This window comes from Pleurodeles waltl, chromosome 5 (genome assembly GCF_031143425.1).
Source record: "Pleurodeles waltl isolate 20211129_DDA chromosome 5, aPleWal1.hap1.20221129, whole genome shotgun sequence".
Classification (NCBI taxonomy): Eukaryota; Metazoa; Chordata; class Amphibia; order Caudata; family Salamandridae; genus Pleurodeles; species Pleurodeles waltl.
This window is the reverse complement of record NC_090444.1, coordinates 383,748,924-383,770,876: the sequence shown is the minus strand read 5'-3', so window position 1 is coordinate 383,770,876 and position 21,953 is coordinate 383,748,924. Positions and strand designations below refer to the sequence as shown.

Genomic DNA, 21,953 nt, shown 5'->3' with positions numbered 1-21,953 from the left:
TGGACGCTGCTGGGGCCCAGGAGGGACCAGGAGGTCGCAAATTGGACCTGCAGAGAGAGGGGACGTCGAGCAAGACAAAGAGCCCTAACTGAAGCAGGTAGCATCCGGAGAAGTGCCAGAAACAGGCACTACGAGGATGCGTGAAACGGTGCTCGCCGAAGTTGCACAAAGGAGTCCCACGTCGCCGGAGACCAACTTAGAAAGTCGTGCAATGCAGGTTAGAGTGCCGTGGACCCAGGCTTGGCTGTGCACGAAGGATTTCCGCCGGAAGTGCACAGGGGCCGGAGTAGCTGCAAAGTCGCGGTTCCCAGCAATGCAGCCCAGCGAGGTGAGGCAAGGACTTACCTCCACCAAACTTGGGCTGAAGAGTCACTGGACTGTGGGGGTCGCTTGGACAGAGTCGCTGGATTCGAGGGACCTCGCTCGTCGTGCTGAGAGGAGACCCAAGGGACCGGTAATGCAGCTTTTTGGTGCCTGCGGTTGCAGGGGGAAGATTCCGTCGACCCACGGGAGATTTCTTCGGAGCTTCTGGTGCAGAGAGGAGGCAGACTACCCCCACAGCATGCACAAGCAGGAAAACAGTCGAGAAGGCGGCAGGATCAGCGTTACAGAGTTGCAGTAGTCGTCTTTGCTACTATGTTGCAGTTTTGCAGGCTTCCAGCGCGGTCAGCGGTCGATTCCTTATCAGAAGGTGAAGAGAGAGATGCAGAGGAACTCGGCTGAGCTCATGCATTCGTTATCTGCAGTTTCCCCAGAGACAGAGACCCTAAATAGCCAGAAAAGAGGGTTTGGCTACCTAGGAGAGAGGAAAGGCTACTAACACCTGAAGGAGCCTATCAGCAGGAGTCTCTGATGTCACCTGGTGGCACTGGCCACTCAGAGCAGTCCAGTGTGCCAGCAGCACCTCTGTTTCCAAGATGGCAGAGGTCTGGAGCACACTGGAGGAGCTCTGGACACCTCCCAGGGGAGGTGCAGGTCAGGGGAGTGGTCACTCCCCTTTCCTTTGTCCAGTTTCGCGCCAGAGCAGGGGCTAAGGGGTCCCTGAACCGGTGTAGACTGGCTTATGCAGAATTGGGCACATCTGTGCCCAACAAAGCATTTCCAGAGGCTGGGGGAGGCTACTCCTCCCCTGCCTTCACACCATTTTCCAAAGGGAGAGGGTGTCACACCCTCTCTCAGAGGAAGTTCTTTGTTCTGCCATCCTGGGCCAGGCCTGGCTGGACCCCAGGAGGGCAGCTGCCTGTCTGAGGGGTTGGCAGCAGCAGCAGCTGCAGTGAAACCCCAGGAAGGGCAGTCTGGCAGTACCAGGGTCTGTGCTACAGACCACTGGGATCATGGAATTGTACCAACAATGCCAGGATGGCATAGAGGGGGCAATTCCATGATCATAGACATGTTACATGGCCATATTCGGAGTTACCATGGTGAAGCTACATATAGGTAGTGACCTATATGTAGTGCACGCGTGTAATGGTGTCCCCGCACTCACAAAGTTCAGTGAATTGGCTCTGAACAATGTGGGGGCACCTTGGCTAGTGGCAGGGTGCCCTCACACTAAGTAACTTTGCACCTAACCTTTACCAGGTAAAGGTTAGACATATAGGTGACTTATAAGTTACTTAAGTGCAGTGTAAAATGGCTGTGAAATAACGTGGACGTTATTTCACTCAGGCTGCAGTGGCAGGCCTGTGTAAGAATTGTCAGAGCTCCCTATGGGTGGCAAAAGAAATGCTGCAGCCCATAGGGATCTCCTGGAACCCCAATACCCTGGGTACCTCAGTACCATATACTAGGGAATTATAAGGGTGTTCCAGTAAGCCAATGTAAATTGGTAAAAATGGTCACTAGCCTGTCAGTGACAATTTGGAAAGAAATGAGAGAGCATAACCACTGAGGTTCTGATTAGCAGAGCCTCAGTGAGACAGTTAGTCACTACACAGGTAACACATTCAGGCACACTTATGAGCACTGGGGCCCTGGGTTACCAGGGTCCCAGTGACACATACAACTAAAACAACATATATACAGTGAAAAATGGGGGTAACATGCCAGGCAAGATGGTACTTTCCTACAGTCACCTTTTTAGAAAATAGGAATAATCTCAGCTCATTTCCATGTGTCGGGAACTGGAGGTGCAGAGGCTATGACACTGCAGAGCAAGTTGACATAAGGGACCAATACAGATACGTTATACCACAGTAGGTCCCTTGTAATTTTATCTGAACCCAGAGCCTTGCCTAATTTAATAGTTTCTATGGCCTGCTTTGTCTCTTCCATGGTGAAAAATGAATGCATTATCATATCACTGGGTAGGTGACTCCTGTGTGAGTTGTAAGAGACTACAGGTGGCAAATTATCATTATCATTATTATATGAGTAGAGATTAGAAAAATGTTCAACCCATTCACTTGCACTTGAAAAGTGATTGATCTGTGAGTAAAGGTCCTTGCGTGCAGGGGCTATGATTCTCCAAAATGTTGTGTTATCACCAATCTTAGCTGCCTCAATCAGATCTGTCCATTTAGTGTCATCCCACTAATACACTCTTATACTATACCCTGGCCACAAGAACATTGAGATGAGATTTAGATTTTAAGTTGACAGCAAATTTTAAAAAGTGCACATCCTAATCACCACATACACCATGGAAGGCGTACACAATACCAGCACAGAATGACCCAACAGTTCTTTAAGTTGAAATGTTGCAACATTTGAAAGGCTATGATCTCCAATCTTCCTAACAAAGAAGGGTAGCACTTTTGTTTCCTCATAATAAAGAAAGGCAAAGGTTAGATAGTAACTGGAAACACAGAGTGCCAAATGTATCAACACCTCAAAAAAACAGGATCTAAAACGCTTCCTGGGCCACATTGTCCCTGGTATTCCAAGGAGCTGACACAGGAGAAATCTTCCTGTAAAAAGCTGGAAATAAGGTGGTGTAAGACTAATCCCAAAGAAACAAGGCTGGCACTGTCCTCCTATTACTGGAAGATTAAATTAGCTTGTAAATCCCACACTGATACTCAAATTGAGCTAGCTGTTAATCCTCCTATCGAAGTATTCAAAGTCCACAATGACTATGTTAATCCATTTGCTTGCTCCCAGACTATTCCAACTTCACAAGACTTGTGTAATTTGTTAGCCGACAAAACCAAATTTATTTGAAATTTGCTATACCTGCAGATCAATCTGCTGAGTTGCTGAACTATACTGCCTCCCTTGTAACTGTGCCTGCAATTTAGAAAATGTTGCAACCTTTTCTCTCAAGCACATTTGAAAGAATCTAAAAAAAGCCAAATCTGACTCACTATTGGATCTCTGTCCACCATGGAATATAGTCTTACTCTACCACCAGATGGCACCCGCTGCTGGGTCACTGTTTTATCTATCTGTGGACAGCGGAAATATTCCCCATGCCTGGAAATCTGCACAGTTTGTACCTGTACAAAAAAAGGCTAACGTTGATCCTAGAAATCTGGCAAATTACTGTCTTATTTTGCTGCTTCTGCTCCTTGGCAAGTTACTGGAAGGTTTAATAACTACTCAACTCACAGCCTACCTTGAGGAAAATAAGATCCGGGAACCATCACAATCTGGGTTCTGATTCTCTTCTAGTACTGAGACTGCCTTGGTTGCGGTTACTGACTTCATAATACTCTCCTTGGACAAAGGCACTCCATCTATGCTGGTGTTACTGGATTTATCTTCAGTGTCTCTTTCTAGGCTGATTCAAAGGCTGTACAAGATCAGTCTTTTTGGGACTGCCTTGGAATGGCTCTGTGATTTCTTAAAAAAATATAACTCAGACTCTCTCTTTGGACACATTCAAGTCTTGCATCATGTCGATTGTTAAGGGGGCACCACAGGGTTCCTGTTTAAGCCCCACACTGTTTAACATTTCTGTAGCCCCCCTAGCTGCTATTGCCAGAACCTTTGGTTTCGCAATTATATCACATGCTGAAGATACTCAGCTTATGTTTGCATTTGACAAAGACTTGGAGAAAGTCAAGGACCAGTTTTCCAATGGCATGAAAGCAGTTGTTGAAAAGATGCAACAAACTGCTTGCAACAGAATGCTGATAAAACTGAGATCATGCTACTTGGTAAAGCCCAGCAACTTTGGACTTTGGAATGGTGGCCTTTAGAATTAGACCCTGCTCCTACACCCAAACATGTAGTTAAGAATCTTGGCCTGCAAATAGATCAGTCTTTATGCATGAAAGACCATGTTGCTGCAATTAGCTGCAGCTGCTTCAACATGATGTGTCTGCTGAAGAAAGCTTTCTCTTACCTTCCATCCTCTGCCAGGAAAACGTTTGTTCAGGCTCTGATAATCAGCAAATATGATTTTGGCAACGCTTTACTTGCCTCAGAAAATGAGACTTTATTGTCCAAATTCAAATGGTCCAAAACACGGCTGTGCAGCTTCTCTCCAAATCTTCCTTCTGGTTCGCCATCCGAACCTTTGCTGAGAGCCCTACACTGGTTGCCAATTAAGAAAAGGACTATTTGTGAAATCTTCTGTCTTACATACAAAGTAATTCCGTACAACGGTCCTAGCTATCTATTACAGAAACTTAAACATTACTGTCCAGTTAGGAACTTGCATTCAAGGGATAAAGCCATACTAACAGTCCCTTGTGTTCAATTGACAAGATGGGGCAGCAGGTCCTTCAACTTACCTGGCCCCGTTTTATTGGAATAACTTGCCTTATCACAACTTCACCTGTCCTGAATATGTTAAGTTCAGGAAACTGCTTAAGACAGTCCTGTTCTACTCTTTGCATTCTGTCTTGCTTGCCTGTGCTTTTTACCAGCGCCCTGATACCTCTTTGCGGGTGAGTCGGCCCTATAGCAAGCTATATTAATATTAACACTTTGTAACAGATTTGTGTCTGGTTGTGATGCAACCTCAAAGCCAACTGTTGGTTTTGGTATTTACCTTTTAGGTTTCCAGGTTTTGCAGTGGAAGCGTAGCCCTTAGGCAAGAGAAAGTAGCACTTTGCACTACTCACCACTTCTTTGCATCAAGGGGGCATATGAGGGGTGGTGCAAAGCAGTTCCTTTGCAACTACCCATGGGTTTTGGCGCAAATCTCTATCTGTTTACCTTGATAGACAGGAATTTGTGCCTCAAACATACTCCTCTCGAAGCTGGTATAAAGTTAGAGAAACGTTTTCTTTTCTTAAAGTATTTCTAAATTTTCAAGCATGCTGTACTGAATAGCACAAATACAAAGTTATGAAAGTGTTAAAATATATCAAAGCAAAGAAGTTTGTTCTGGAAGGATCTTATTCTAATACAAAACCAATGCTTGACATTACACAAGCCCTTGTAATTTGGCACAAGTGCGTGTCAATTTGTGCAAGCCTGCCTATGGTGAGAAAAGCTGCTATATTTAAGTAGATGTGGCTCTCTTTTTTATTGCTGCACTGAGTTACCACAATTCTTTATAAATGTGCCCTGTAGCGTATAGAAATTCCACAGCAAGTATGAGAATATGGGTTTAATCATAAACAATAATGGGCAAGATTGCGCTATAAAAACGAATAAATGAGCCTTTCAATGTGTAATAATGTGCTGTACTTTGTCAAAAGAGTGGGCTCAAAAAAAGATATTTACTTTTTTGCAACATTTTATAAACGTTATATATAGGCTAGAACACGACATATTTAAATACATACAGATAGATATAAGTAATTGAGAAAAAAATCCCACCGGTTGTTATTAATTTAAGTAACGTGGAGTTTCATGGTTTCTGTCAAGTAGAAAGTATTTTCTTTAAGAATCATAAGATCTTAACACTTTTATAGCACGCTTCCTTGACTGTGTCAACAGACAGCAAATGTTTATATGCTTCTATTGGCAAATGTGTTTAATATCAGGGAATCAGGCTTCACCGCTATTTTGGCGTTTATTTTGCAAAAAGAAAACTGGCGAAAAGCTAAAGGTCTATTTAAACACTCGCATGTTGCCACAATACCTTCCACATTTTTTGCTTAGATCCTGGCTAGTGTATATCAAATCAGATATTTACCTGCTTTATTGTTTTAAAATATGTCTTATGTTCAGTATCAACTATTTGCCCTATTATAGCCACTACACAATGTTGACATACTTTCATATAAGCATCACAATATGTTAGCGGTGATTCTAGGTTTTCTAGCATAGTGGTCAGACTGAATGGATTTGTTTTTTGACTGGATAGTATATTTCCAAATAATACCCAAATGCAGTAATTAACTTAAACTGAATCATAAAAAGGTTAAGATCATTACATTTTGTCACAAATTGTGGGGGGAAATATTTAGCTAAGTTGTGGATCCTATAACAAATAATAGTAAGGCGGGGTCTCGGCGTGTTCTTGGCCCATATTAGTCAGTGACAAATTGATATCTTTGTATAAAGGATATCACATGTAATCAGCATAATAGACATGGAAATAACAAAGCTATTTAGGTATTCCTACCACTTTATCTAAATTAATGCCTCCCACAATAGTCAAGAGCAAATTGGGTAAATGCCTAGATTGGTTTTTTTTGCAATAAAACTGGCATATGTCTATTCATACATTTGCTCCGCTTCTGTGGAACACATCTAAACACTGCTTTTATTTAACATAATGATGTTATCTCACTTCATTAGGCAGTATATTTTATCGATGAACATTATAAGTACTGTTGCCTTGCTTTCATTAACTTTGAAACCCCTACATGAGCGAAAGCTTGTTTCATTCTAAAAGCTTTCTGAAAGACAGTATTCCTGCAAAATAAATACTATACCTTCAACTTTTAGCTTACCATTCTCATTACTGTAGAAAAAAAACACACTTCTCTGTGTAAATTGTAAGTGGTTCTATGAATAATATAACCAAAGAGGATGATACCTGCTTAGTGTCTTTGGTTACCACATCTCTCCCAGCAGGGCCTCATTTGCTGTAGCTGGGGTTGTAGATTATTGCTAAAAACAACCCCTCTCGGTCACTTGGTGAACTGAGAGAATTTGCATGTTTATTAAGACTTTCCAGAGAACTCCTAATTTACCTAGACAATGCCTTTTCAATATGAAGCAATAACAATAATGCTGTTATTTTTTATATTCATATCATCAGTTGTTTCTAGCAACCATGGGTATGAGATGTCACTTACCTCCTAGCTCTAGGCCTGATTTGCTTTGCATTTTCCAAACTATTTGCCACCCTATTCAATTGATTTGAGAACATTTTAACCAATATTTTAAATCTAACAACATAACTGGTCAGTTTGATTTGCCATTCATAGTTTTCCTTGGCTTTAGCAAATTCACTATACCCCCTTCAAAAGATAATGAATAATGTTCTAGTATGAAATGGTTTTTGAGAGAATTGTTACCTTAATTGCAGTTGACTCATAACTCTCACCACAACTACGTCCTATTTAAAATGGTGATTCTTAACATCCACAATGTTATTCATTTTTACACATCCTTTATTCTCTTGCAAGAGGACCCCTTCTCGCATGCATAAAAATCTCAGCAACACCACATGAGGAAGGAAGTCTCTCAAACTCTTTTTATAGGATGTAGACATGATCATGAATTGATTGCTGAAATATACATAACCTTGCCTGCCACAAACAGGAAAGACAGTGCTGGAACTCGCACTCCATCTGTGTAGTAGCACCACCCTTTAAAAGATAGTGATTTCTGTAATGTGTAATGGGAAGAAACCTAAAACATGACACCAGAGAAAAGTGTTTCTCCAAAATTTCAGCATGACAATACAGACTGTTTTCTTTTTAAGAATCATTGAAATGGTTCTACATCGTTTGCTAAGCTTAAACTCAGTCCCTTATTTACGGGGATTTGGCATAGGGCAGTGCAGCAACCCACCTTGCTGTGGTGCCCTATGCCAAAGTGAAAGGGCAGGAATGCTCTGTATTTATGCTATATGGTGCATTATGCAATATGGTGCATTATGCAGTATGGTGCACCTTCCTGCACAAAAACAATCCTGAGAGGCGTTTTCCTCTTTCTATGTGTGCTTCAGAATGCAGCACACATGGAAAGAGGAAACATTAAGAGAAATACAAATATTTCTTCCTACTACACCTCACCTCAGGTTTTGGTACATCCCCAGTTTTAAATGGTTTTGTACATCTGGGTAAGCTTCAAAATCCATGGGTGTTGCATAGGAACACCCACCACAAACCCATGGAGCACTTCCAGAGTGCAGAGTAAGGCAACGGAGCAATTTGTGCTGTCTTACCTTACTCTATATCTTACCACAGAAAGTGGTTTTGTGTGGCTTCATAGATATGTTTTTATAGTGTGCACCGCTGGAGCGTCACAAAAAGTGACACTCCAGTGGTGCAAGGGGTTCATAAACATGCCCGTCAGGTCCTAAAAACTATAGTGGAGTGTAGGTGCTTCATGATTTATCAGAAATCATTACCTTGATCAAAACTATTAGTTGCAAATGACATATTTTAAGGTACTGCTTAACTCTACATTTCCTGACAAAGGAGTCTAAACCTTATCCTCTTAAAGAGGAGAGATCTAGCGACATGATAAACATGGCACAATGGTCCTCTTGCAGTTACCGAGTGTTGATATCTAAACATAGAAATTTTCATTTTGTTTCAAACCGCATAATCTAATGAGTTTTTCTTCTTCAATTTCAGAATATAAATGTCCAGTGGACCAGCAGGAACAACTTGAAGAAACACTACCTTTGATTTTAGGTCTGGTCCTAGGATTTGCCATTGTGATAACTCTGGCCATCTACCACGTTCACCACAAACTAACGGCCAACCAGGTTCACATTCCTCAAGACAGATCTGACTACAAGCACATGGGATAGATTCTTATTTTATATCTGTATGGTTTGATTCTAAACATTTGTCAGCAAGTTCACTCAAAAAGCACTTTGTTCTTGTATATAATAGCATTTTGAATCCATGTATCTGCTATGAATGTTCGATATGGCTACTTGCTAATGATTCTTGAGTGGGCAAACAAAGTCAAGCATTTGGCAAGAGGACATTTTATGTGTTGAGTGCACCATAGAAGTGTATTTAATCAATCAATCAATTAATCAGTCAATCATACACATAATAAACATTAAACAGATACATTTAGATTCAGTGCAACCGAATGGAAGGTCATTTGCATTAGCTGGCTGAACCTTGACTTACATGGACTGCCTCTCGAGTACTGGCAGCACGTATGCCCGCTGTATGAGGACAATTCCATTCGGTTGAAGATGCCATTTTATTGATTTTAATGCCATGAAATTATAGCAGCGGGCCAGTTGTACGAATATCAGTGAGTTATTGACGAACTCTCTTAAGTTGCATAACGTGGTATTACCCTGCTAACACAATGTTGTAGAATCATATTATATTTGGGTTTTTTTTGTTGACTTTTATCACTCCGTATGAGCATGACTTGGTACTTCTTTTTAAGTTTTGGTTGTAACAGTTTCATAAAAAAAGCTGCAGTAGAGAGGTTCCATTTGACCACGTACATGCGGTTTCTTTCAACCTTATGGTTTTAGGACATTGCATGCCATATGTCCAGGAGAAAAACAATGGAAATTTTAATGGAAATACAGGAGTACAGATTGAAACCAGTGATCACAATTAGACATCAGTTGCAACCATATAGTGTAAATACATAACACTGACATTTCTCCATGTCAATTTCAAAACATATCTGAACACCCAGTGGCTAGCAACTGGGTCCAGTTGAAACCTATTGTAATTGTTCCAGTGTAAGTTATACAAAGGCAATGTAAGGCAAATAAGGATATTAACTTTCAGATTCATGTACATAAATAAGTCAACATAGGAATATTTAAAGAACTTTAATGTAAATAATATTTGTTATGCACAAAGGAAAGCTCTGTTGAAAGCAGAGTATGGAAATATATTGTAGTATTTCATAATCAGAAAAAAGCTCAATGCATAATGCATGTGAAGAAATAACTATGCTTTCAATTCATGTTAAGTGTGCTTTCATATGTTCACAAAAGAGAGCGTTAGAAAAGATCTGCACTAGAATATGCTACTTGAATGGTTAGCGAGAGAAACATTAACTTGGCGGTCTGGTAACATACAATGCAACTTAAACTATGCAACCAGCCTCATTGAAAGTCTTCAATAGATAAACAATTTAGTTTTCGATATCTTTGTGAAAGGTGTAAGAGATAAATTAAGGACGGATTAGCACAGAATTATTGTTAGTAAAAGTAGAAATCCTCTTTTATCAATGTCGATTTTCAGGATTTGCCTCAAATAAACTCTACACATTTTTTGTGCATGTTTAATCTCAGAAATCTGCCTCTCTGCTTTTCTTTAAAAAATATAGGTCACTTTACAGACTTTATCCCATCTGGATATCAAAAGTATACTGGACAAGCCCAAGGGTGTGTTCATGTATGCCCTAGCCTGGATGCGGTGCTATAAATTGTGTTGCTCAAGCACCAAAGTGATGGCCATAGTTGAGTGGATAGTTTTTTTCACTTTATTATTTTTGCCCACCACTTCTACATTGTGATGTACGCACTGGGCCGCCTGTCAACCTGCCAGCAAATCCAGATTTGCAGTATTTTTGCGGCAGGCAGAAAATGTGCGTCACAAAAATACAGCTCCTTGGTCTGTCTTTACCAAGTCTCTCTGTGACCTGGCAGAGTGTCCAGCGCCGAACCCTGGAAGGGGAGGGTCTCGGATGCTAGAAAATGCTGATTTAAATTTAAAAACTCTTTGTCTTTAGCATCCGACAACCTCCAGTCCAAAGATGCACAGGGCAGAGGGGTAAATACACTGAGGTTGTTTCAGGTGACTGGGTGGGGGGGCGGGGTGGTTGTGAAGGGGAAATAGGGACCAGATAAATGTCCTGAGGATGTAGGAGGGAGAAGAAGGGTGTTGCGAGTCTTATCAGATCAATCCAGTCGCAATCTTGTCTGTGAGCATAATGTAGCCTCCCATTGTCTCCACTTCTCACCATTATCATAGGTAAATCCTCAAGTAACTGAGAATCGGACATTTCTTTATAAAAGTTGCTTTAAGGGATAAGGGAATGAAGAAGATCATTAAACAGTGCCTTTGCACATTTTTAAACAGCTGCCCGAACTCTGAGAAATCACACCAAGGCATATCATCCCTATTGGCTACTGTATCAAGAAAAGCTGTCAATTTAAGAAAGGACAACGCAGCGTGCCCACCTAAATTCAGAGAGAAAATTCCTGTGATCTTATGCCACTGCCAGACAGCGGTTTTGCAGTGTGTTTCATGAAGGTGACAATGGTATTTGTTACTTACTGGAGACACGCAGGGCAATACACAGGGCAGCTTATTTATGAGAGGCTTGCACCCCCGGAGCATCACTTTTGCTGACACTCCACCATCGCAGACATCTCAAACATATCTATGAGGTCACACAATGCCACTTTTTGTGGCTTTGAATGGCCTCATAGATATGGAGTAAGACAAAGCAGTGCAAGTCTCTGAGTTGCCTTGCTCTGCCCCAGGGAGCCGTTCAATGGGCGTTGCAATGGGTTTTTCCATGCAACACACATTGGTTATGACACTGCCCCAGATTTACTTAATCACGTAAACCTGGGGAGTGCCAAAACCTTATGCCTCCCCAGGAGAGGCATAATGAGGAGAAGTATTTGTTTTCCACCTCGTATTTCCCTCTTTCCAAAGAAAGAAGAAAACACCTCTCTGGATTGTTTTTGTGCAGGAAGGTGCCCCCTCCTTCACAAAAACAATCCTCCATGCAATGCAGACAGCCTTGTACCATGGTGCAAGGGTCCCTGCATTGGCACTACGTAGCCAATTGTGTGCCAGCGCAGGGAGAAAGGACCAGAATGCAGCATGTTATAAAAATATAGTGCATTCTTGCCCTTTTCTATTGAGCTAGGACAGCGCAGCAAGAAGACTTGTGGTGCTGCCCTACACCATTTCCCCATAAATAAGCCCCCACGTCTTTTACATTTCATCATTCAATGGTGGAACATTCAATGACCATAGCACAAAGCAGTTGTGAAGCTTTTTTCAAAATCACACAAGCTTGGCAGTGGCAGACATAATTGGTCCACAGGAAATCAAAAAATAGAATTGGAAATGACACACTAGCCTACGAAAGCAGTGTGTTACACTGGGGAAAGCCTCTTCAGATTTTGCACTCTTAAAAACACACATAATGCACCCCCATCACTTTAAGGACACAGCAATGGGTGGGAGTGTAGAGGAGTTACGGGACCGCAGTGGGATAGTGGCTTCCACAAGGCAAGGAGAAGTGAGGAGAAAGGGGGCTTATAGGGCCAGGGATGAAAGCAAGAATTTGGGTGCATCCTGGTAGCACAAAGGGTGGCCATGTGAATTTGAACAGTGTTAACAGGCAGACAGATAGCATGGTCAATAAGATTGGGGGTATTGATTTTCAGATTTCCCAACAAACCTGCTGGGATATGTTGCTAAAACATATTAAATGAGGAGCAGGGCATGAAGTGGGCTTACTGGGCAGTGGAAAGAGAGAGGGCAAACAGTTAGGGGCACTTAAAACACAACATTTCTCAAACTAATCAACATTTTTAAGGTCTTCAAAACAGAGATGAAAGAGTGTGTTTGTGTGTGAGAGAGAGAGAGAGAGAGAGAGTGTGTGTGTGTGTGTGTATTTTTGACATTGTGGGCATGTAAAAATTCCGGGTGAAATCCGACAGACACTTCAACATACCGGACTGAAAGCCCTTGAACCTAACTATTTACCAAAGACTACATTTTGTGGGGGGGGGGTGCAACACCACACACACCCCCTCTAAAGCTACGACCCTGCAGGTAGACACAGAGGAATGTAGCACGTCTGCTGCCAACTGGACTCCTGCTCACACTACTTCTATTGGCTAGATGTTGGCGCAAACCCAATGAAAGTGGATCTGCTTCATTTTTTTTAAACAAATGACAATTTTGAAGGGCCTTTTATTAAAACAATGTGGAATTTTTACAAAAGTGCTAATTTCGTTGTTCTTTTGTTAATCACAATTCTGGTGGGGGGGTCTGGCAAATGGTGCAAGCAAATCACAGTACAATCAACGTTTGAAGCTTGACAGGGAAAAACACATGCAATTTGTTCATTATTGCCCATTGAAATGGGGCAGTAATTGCAAACAAGGTAACATATCTGTCAGTATCAGTATCGTGGATAGTAGATGGAACCATTTTGGCTAATTAATTTAGTCTATCCATGATTGAAAATAATAGTTTCTTTTTTTTTTTTTGCTAAATGATGGTACAGCTTAAGCAATCATCACCTCCTAAACACCTCCAAAAGCTAATAACAAGGTTGTTTACTTAGTATACTTAGTGAACATATGCATATATATATATATATATATATATATATATATATATATATATATATATCACTGAAAAAAAAAAAAAAGGTTACAGGGAAGTTATAGTTAGGTTGACGCGTTACCCATACAAAACCATAGAAATTCAGCAGTTATAGTTATACTTATAGTTATACTTATGTTAAGAAACTATAGCTCGTGGCCTAATGTTACTTTCCGGCATGAGTTGTAGTTTCATCAGCGCTGCCCTGGTGGATTCAAACCGCCAGGACAACCATGGCGGAAAACCGCCAGTCCCCGCGGTGTGACCGCTGTGCTAACACCGTGGTCAAAACATGGTGATTTGTACCGCCAGCCAGTTGGCGGTAGAATCGCGGTTGTAATGAGGGCAAATGTCTTCTTCCAGGTGATTTTGTCTGCTGTTTCTGATTCTCTACTGCCATCCTGATTTATATGCAGCATTCTGGGATTGATAGTCCACAAGTTTTCACACCTGAAAACAATTACGACACCTTCAGCACGTTCGTTTCACTTTGAATAGTATGGTAATGTGAATTTTCAATTTTCAGCATTTCCTCATGCTTGTGATAGTCTGCACTTACATAAATGCCATTCTCAATGTCTCTTCACCCACTAATCATTGCAGAATTTTTCTTTCACTTTAAGCACATTTATTTCACTCCAAGGTCAGGTAGTATATGTCATTTCTTAAACCACCATGTTCATAGAAAACCGTGCCCTTTAAAACACCATCCTCAATGTCTCTTTGTTTCCATACAAGATTTAAACCCTCAGTCCATTTCCTGCTCAACATGCTTTCAGATGTATAAAAAAGTTAAACATGTAGTCTCCAGACCCTATATTTTAGGGCCGCATCAGCTATGTAAAAGACTTAAGAGGCATCTGCTCACCATATTTTTCTTGATGAGATTGTGGCTTCCATTCTGGGGTAGCACCAGGCGCTTTTAGAAGTCAGATCACAGTCCCTTGTCTTCCAGTGTAATCTACACAGGCAGGAGATAAATAGTTCCTTGCTCACTCGGAAATTTGCCACTATGTCGAAACGTGTTGTGGTGTCTGATGGAAAGCTTTCATGAGGAAAACAAGAGAAATAAATGAAAAGTCATTATTGCAGCCTCTGGGATTGCAGCATCGTTCATCTGTGTTTAGTTATGAAGGTTTTGGACTTAACCTTAACGCTGCACTGGCAGGAATGCGCATTGCTATCTACGACCAGGTGTTTGTGTGTGATATATATAAATATATATATATATATTTATATATATATATATATATATATATATATATATATATATAATCTAACAAAACGGTCCTAATTGTGGCGCGCATTTTATGCTGGTGCAGACGTGAGGAATGGACCTTTCCTCTTTAATATTTTTCAAACAAACAATTGGAAACAATTGTGCCACTGCACTCCAGGAAAGTTTGTATGCTTTTTAATTCAGTCATGTATAACACCAACCATCACCACCAAGATGGTGATGGTTGGTGTTATACATGACTGAATTAAAAAGCATACAAACTTTCCTGGAGTGCAGCAGCACAATTGTTTCCAATTGTTTAAAAAAAAAATATATATATATATATAATACGAAGGTGGAAACTATCCATCATTGATATCCATGTACACATTTTTTGTTGTATTTAACATCGCCGCCTCAATAACAGCACAGGAATTATACACAAAATTAACTTTGTCACCTCATCCCAACTCTCTCAGAGCTATAAAAACTAAAAAATAAATACCTTTCATCCTACCACCTGCCCACATCTGGCCATTCCCTCTTTTATCCTATAAAACAACACAAAATACTTGAATCTTGCCACAATCCCTGACCTCTCTTGGAAACAGAAATAACTGGTCTGCTGTGATTTTCCTCTACGACCATTTGGGCCTTCCCTACCACCATGAATTTTGACAGGGGAGACCAACTCACTCTGTTCTACGAAGACCTGAAAAAGGAAAGGGAATGCATGACATCGTCTATCATTTCTCCTCTTTCGCTATCCTTAACCCGGGAGGAGTTGGCAGAATTCCGCATGCCCTTCCGCTGCTTTGTTTAGTTCTCTAAAGATCCAAAAGAAAGATAGAGTGGCTTGAGCAATAGCTTTCTCCCTATGTGACCATACCACAGTAGGCCACATGTTGTGTTTTCAATTGTTCTGAGGTAATATCAGGAAATACCCAGGTTTTAAACCAGATAGTGATGCTAGTGGTTTCTACTGATTGCAAAATAGTTTTATTCTCAGGTGGAACTTTTGAATGTATACACAAAAGTAACTGTGTGTGCAGTAACTTCTTATAGAAGTATGCAGACACAGAGCACTATCTTAAATATATTATATCCACCTACAGAATTGTTGTATGTAAAATTTTAGGACAAATATTTGACATCCTGACCGAAAGTATAATTAATTATCTTTTTAAAATAGATTTGTAGAAAATAGATATTGAGGATGAAAATGTCCTATTAATATCATTTTAATCGAAGTTAAGCAAGCTATACAATCACTTTCAAACAATAAAGCCCCAGCACAAAGTTCATCAGTTTTACTGCATGGGGTGTAACGTTTTTAAAGTGATTAATATGCACCTCTTAAGGGAGTTGTCTCCTGAGTCTTTACATATAGGTTTACTTTTATTATTTTGAATCCCACAATATACACGTAGTGAGTCTTACTGAACAATTCCATTGCTCACCACTGACTCTAAAATATAGCATGAAGTTGCTAAAAACTGACTAGATATGTTTACGGAATAGTTCTCAACAGAATTTTGACTGATACTGTACAAATCAAACATCGAAACATGTAATATGTTATGGGATTTTCACATACGTGTTGAGCTACTGAATTTTAGGAAGGCCCAAATCAATCGCTGTTTCAAGGGTTGCAGCCAGGTTGGCTTATTGGTAACAGGTTACTAATATTTGCTGGTTGTGTTCCAATGCATGACTACAATGGAATGTTGTGAGATTTTTTTGACCAGGATGATAAAGTTGCCCATAGAAAGTGATGTCACAATTATGCTACTGGCTATATGCGAAGAACAAACACCTCCTAACTGTACAAAGTTATTTTATTATATGGGGCTGACAGTGGCTCATCGCGATATGGGCAGATTGCAGGTAAGTGGAGGAAGCAGCTAACAGTTCGAGGATTTTCCAATATGGACTGGTGTATGTTGACGGAAAGATATGTGTAGGTGGTTTGAATAAGTATGGCTCTCATGGACTAAGTTTCACAGTTTTGTACAAATGATAGCTCCAACACAGCCGCAATGTCTGCAGAGAAAATCCTTCGTATGAAAACTGAGGGGATATGGATGGTATATGGATATGGATATGGATGGTGCTTTTATGGGTACTCGTGTAGTAAGCAAAATGTTAGCAATTAAACCAGTTGGTGTGTTCAGAATTTACTACTGAAATCACTTATGGTTGCAAAGTTTTCCTGGCATGTTACCTAATGTTTGGTTTATAAAGGAAAATAAAAAAAAACATTGTTTTTCAAAGATATTGTTACAATCATAAGTTCAAATTAAAGAGTCTTTTTATGGACGACAGCCACAGCCTGCTTTTAATAACCATTATGTTTAGGAACACATTAATTCTGCAAAAGTTAGTGAGGTACCGCCAGTAAAAACGTGCATAGGTGCAGAGAAGGCTTTTGACCCAGTGGATTTGGAAGGCCTGTGGTCTGTATTATATAATAATAGTTTTTGTTCAAGCTCATCAGAGCAGTTCACACCCTGAGCCATAATTATAATTTTTTCATGTAATACAAGGAGAAGGACACTTTTCTAAGCCACATGAAAGGAAGAGGGAGGGAATGCACCATATCTATTGAGATATGGTGCATTCTTGCACTCTCTTTCTGCTAGTGCAGTTTTGGCTGCCTAGTCCCAACGAAGATACCCTTGCACTATGGTGCAAGGGTGCCTGCGTTGCAGTCAGGATTGTTTTGTACAGGAAGGGACACCTTTGTTGATATGCATAAAAACAATGTCAATGTATGAAATGATGCGTGCCAGAATAACAACAAACTTGCTTTGCTATTGTCGCTTCCACCTGACATGACCTCCACATCAAGCCAGAAGTACGTGGTCAAGCAGGCTCTGCAACCCAGACCTGAAGCAACCGATTGACAGATCACAGGTGGGGTGACACGTAGCCCATAGACAAAAGTGAAAAACAGGAAAGACCTAGATCGATTCCCCAAATAGACAGCAAAACCACAAAGGTTATAGAAAGTTGGCCCCCAGTACAACACATTTGGCCAGCAGGGTACGCTTTCCCAAAACACCATAAAGTTAGATGCCACATGAGGTTAAGAACACACAGCTAATCAGAATACAGCACATACACCATCACGATCTCCCCATGCGAGACATCTGAACATGTTACCTACTGGCCCACACAATGTCCACACAAGGTCTAGATCTACCTGCACACTTTATCAGATGGTCGGATTTATGGCCTCATGACTAGGCCTGGATTCCTTTTTTCAAAGAATGTATTTAACCGTTTTACTGCGCAATGCACAAAAAAACACTCAAAACTCTGTAATTTTGAGAGACAGACATCAGACCCCGAATCTGTACCGCACTTTACCGGCTCTTGCGTTTCATTAAACAGTGTGTTCCTGCTTTGCCAGACACCTTTTGTTTTTCATTTATTCAATCCCTTTGCTGCGGTGCCTTCCCTCCTGCCCCATGAAAACCTTTTTTTGGCTATTTGGGGTAGCTTACTCTTAGGCCCCCATAACGTTTTGTCCACATAAGCTATCCACACCAAATTTGAATATTTTTTTTCCATCATCCTGGGGATTCTAAAGGTGTCCAGCGTTTGTGCATTTCTCTGGTGGGATTCGAGATAATTAGTAATTATGCTATATTTTGAGTTTTTGGGGAAAAATGAGAAAAAAGTGCTGCAGAAGAGAGCGTCTGTTTTCCCCTGCAAATGGCATCAACAATGAGTTTGCAGTGCTAAAATCGCCATCTTACTGGCTTTCAGGCACAGGCAGACTTGAATTAGAAAAACTAATTTTTCACAGTTTTGACATTTTACTGGGTCATAGCCCATTTTTCCTATTTTTTGTGCTTCAGCCTCCTTCCAGTTAGTGGTGGAAATGGGTGTGAAATCACCATAGGACCCTGTAAAGTTATACATTTCTAAAAAGTAGATGAACTTTTGAACTCAGCAAGGGGTCATTTGTGTAGATCCTTCAAGGTTTTCTGGAAAGTAACAGTTGAAATACAAACATATTGAAATTAAGTTGAACTGTCATTTGTGTCCACATTTTAATCTATTACTTCATCTAACTATAGCAGAGTTTCAGAAGTAATACACCATTACGTCCGCTGGATCCTTTTGCTTACAGGGATATATAGGGCTTGTAGATTCACAAAGAACCTGAGGTACCCAGAGCCAATAACTGAGGTGCACCTTGCAATGATTTTTCATTGTGTACAGGGTATACAGAAATTAATATGGTAAAAGATAGAGTGAAAAATAGATATCAAGGAAACCTATGTATTACTGAACTGGGCACAAGATATAGAGATATGGGGAATTCGTGGGTACCCGTACTGGCATGTGAATTAGAGGGCCTTTCTCAAAATGACTTCTTTCTTACACACTGTCTTACATTTGAAAGGTGCAAATGCAGAGAAAGACAATTGGTAACAACACTTGTTCTGCTATTCTGTGTTCCCCTAAGTCTCCCGATAAAAATGATACCTCACTTGTGTGAGCAGGCCTAGTGCCCATGACAGGAAATGGCCCAAAGCATAACTTGGACACATCACATTTCCACCCAAAACTGACCCTTTTTTGCAATGTGCCTAGCTGAGGATTTTGGGCCATAGCTCAGCCGACACCTAGGGAAACATAGCAAACCTGTACATTTTTAAAAACTAGACATGCAGGGAAATCCAGGATGGGGAAACTTGTGTGATTCTCGGCAGGTTCTATTACCCAGAACCCCTTGCAAACCTCAAAATGTATCTAAAAACACATTTACCTCACCTTTCTGTGATGGAAAGTTTGGGAAACTCAGGGAACCACAACCTTCTTATCACCTAGCATTCCTTCACGTTTCCTGATAAAAATGGTACCTCACTTGTGTGGGTAGGCCTAGTGCCCTCAACATGAAACAGCCCAAAGCACAACATGGACACATCACATTTTTCCACCCAAAACTGACCCTTGTTTGGCAACATTCATAGCTATGGATTTTGGTCCCTAGCTCAGCTGGCACCTTGGAAACCTACAAAAACTGTAGATGTTTTAAAACGAGACACCTAAGGGAATCCAGGATGGGGTGACTTGTCTTGCTCTCACCAGGTTCTGTTACCCAGAATCCCTTGCAAACTTCAAAAATTGTCTAAAAACCACATTTTCCTCACATTTCTGTGATGTAAAGTTCTGGAAAATAAGGGAAACTACAAACTTGCTACCAACCAGCGTTCCACCAGGTCGCCCTGTAAAAATGGTACCTCACCTGTGTGGGTTGGCCCAGTGCCGATGATAGGGATTTGCCCAAAACATATAGTGGTCACATCAAAATTATCTGTCATAAAATGACTTGTTTTTGCAAGGGTCACCTGTGGTTTTGTTCCCTGGCTCGGCCGCCAACCAGGAAAACCTACCAAACCCAGATATTTCTGAAACTAGATAGCCGGGGGAGTCCAGGGAGGTGAGGCTTATGTGGATCTCCCAATGTTTTCTTACCCAGAATTGCCTCCAAACCTCACATTTAGCTGACAAATCTAATTGTCCTCACATGTCTGTGTGGGATCCTTGTATCAGCACAAATGTCCTACCACCCATGGTTTCCCTTGGTCTCCCAATAAAAATGATACCTCACTTGTGTAGGTGGGCCAAGTGCCTGCGACAGAGAAGGGACAAAAATGTGTGCAAATTGAGGTGGAACCAAAGCAGGTCCAAAAGGGCAGTTTTTTTTATACGTTTTTAGGCTGGCTCTGTTTTAGGCACCAACACAGATGGAGCAGAGTTTTTATCAGTACAGATGGGGCAATGCTGTGTGGTAACAATGCTGTGGATTCCTGAATTTTCCATCACAGAAATGTAGGAAAAATGTTTGATTTCATACAAAGTTGGAGGTTTGCAGGCCATTGTGGGTAACAAAATGGTGTGGGGTGCATGTGAAGCACACCACCATGGATTCTCCCAGATGTATAGTTTTCAGATTTATCTGGGTCTGGCAGATGTTTCCAGGTGGCAGCGCACCCAAGTCCAAAAAGTCCAGGCGCTCACCATTGCAAGTGGGACGATATTGGAAGCTAGCCAAGCTCTCTGTAAAATCAAAACCCAAAAGTCAAATGTCCTCTTGCTTGCGATTGGAATGAGATGCTTTAGTCCATGGGGTGGGAGGGGACAGAAAGACTGTTGTCCCTATCAGTTGGGGCAGGGTGCATGGCCATGTCCATGGTAGGCAGCCTTCACCCCTCTTTTATAAAAAAAAATCCCTGGTGTCCAGTGGGTTTTCTGTCCCCCCAGGGGGCAGATTGGAAGTAATAACACTCAATCTACCCACACTCAATCCACCCCCCAAGGGGGCGGAAAGTCGGTGCCTATTTTGGGGGGGCATTGCCGTGCCCATTCTGGGCAGCCACCAGCCTTAGACATTTAAAAAAAAAATGCTCCTTGGTGCCTAATGGGCGTTCTACCCCCAGGAGTGGGCAGATCATGGGTAATTACCCTACATGCCCAACAGGGTGGGCAGAAAGAATTTGGTCCCTATTTATATAGGGTGGATGCTTGGCCGTGTCCATGGTGGGCAGGCTTACCCCTCTTTAACAAAAAAACCCTGGTGTCTAATGAGCTTTCTGCCCACAAAGGGGGCAAATCAGGAATAATAATCTCCATCTGCCCCCAGGCAGGGCAGAAGAACTGTTGCTCTTTATGTCTGGGGAGGAGTGGGGGCTATGGCATGCCCACTCTTGGCAACCCCCCACCCTACTTACAAAAGAAAATAATCCCTTGTGCCTAGTGTGCTTTTTACCCCCTCAGCAGAGGCAGATCAGGAGCTATTGCCCCTATCTGCCCCCAAGAGGTCAGAAAGACTGTTGCTTGTGTTTTGGATGGGTGGAGGCTTGAAGGAAAAAAATAATCCCTAGTGGTGGGGAGGCAGAAACATTAAACTAGCAAAAGTATTATGGGGGAACAAAAGCCCTTGCTCAAGGGGTCACTCCCTTCTCCCTTGTGCCTAATGGAGTGGGTCCCTGTTTGGGAATCGCCCTCCTGTGGTGAACCCCCAGTAGGGATCCACTAGGAAGGGATACCATTGTAAAGAGGAAATTCTCCCTTTTCGAATGATACCCCTTCCTTCTGCCTCTGTGCTCGAGGGAGAGATAGCCCCCTGAGTACAGAGGCAGTGAAAGTAAAATGAGCTGATTGGTTCATTTTACTTTTGTTTTCACTGAAATGACATCAGCGTGCCATGCACACTGCTTGTCATTTCAGGCAAACTAAAAACAGCCTCAGGAGCTGGGAAAGCTCTTTCCCAGCTTCTGAGGCTGTTCCTGTGCTGTAAACAGCAGAAGGATTTGGTGGTCGTGTAATGAGGCTCA

At 41.5% G+C, this 21,953-nt stretch overlaps 1 protein-coding gene across 2 annotated transcripts in view; it reads left to right on the top strand.

Annotated features, from left to right (window-relative positions):
- Positions 1 to 12,986, top strand: part of LAMP5 (lysosomal associated membrane protein family member 5) — a 177,047-nt gene extending 164,061 nt beyond the window's left edge. For both annotated transcript variants that reach the window (XM_069234137.1, XM_069234138.1), the window contains one exon: positions 8,661 to 12,986. In XM_069234137.1, the coding sequence (XP_069090238.1) occupies positions 8,661 to 8,839 (179 nt within the window). In that variant the 3' untranslated portion in view covers positions 8,840 to 12,986. The remainder of the gene's footprint in view (positions 1 to 8,660) is intronic.
- Positions 12,987 to 21,953: the final 8,967 nt, after the last annotated feature.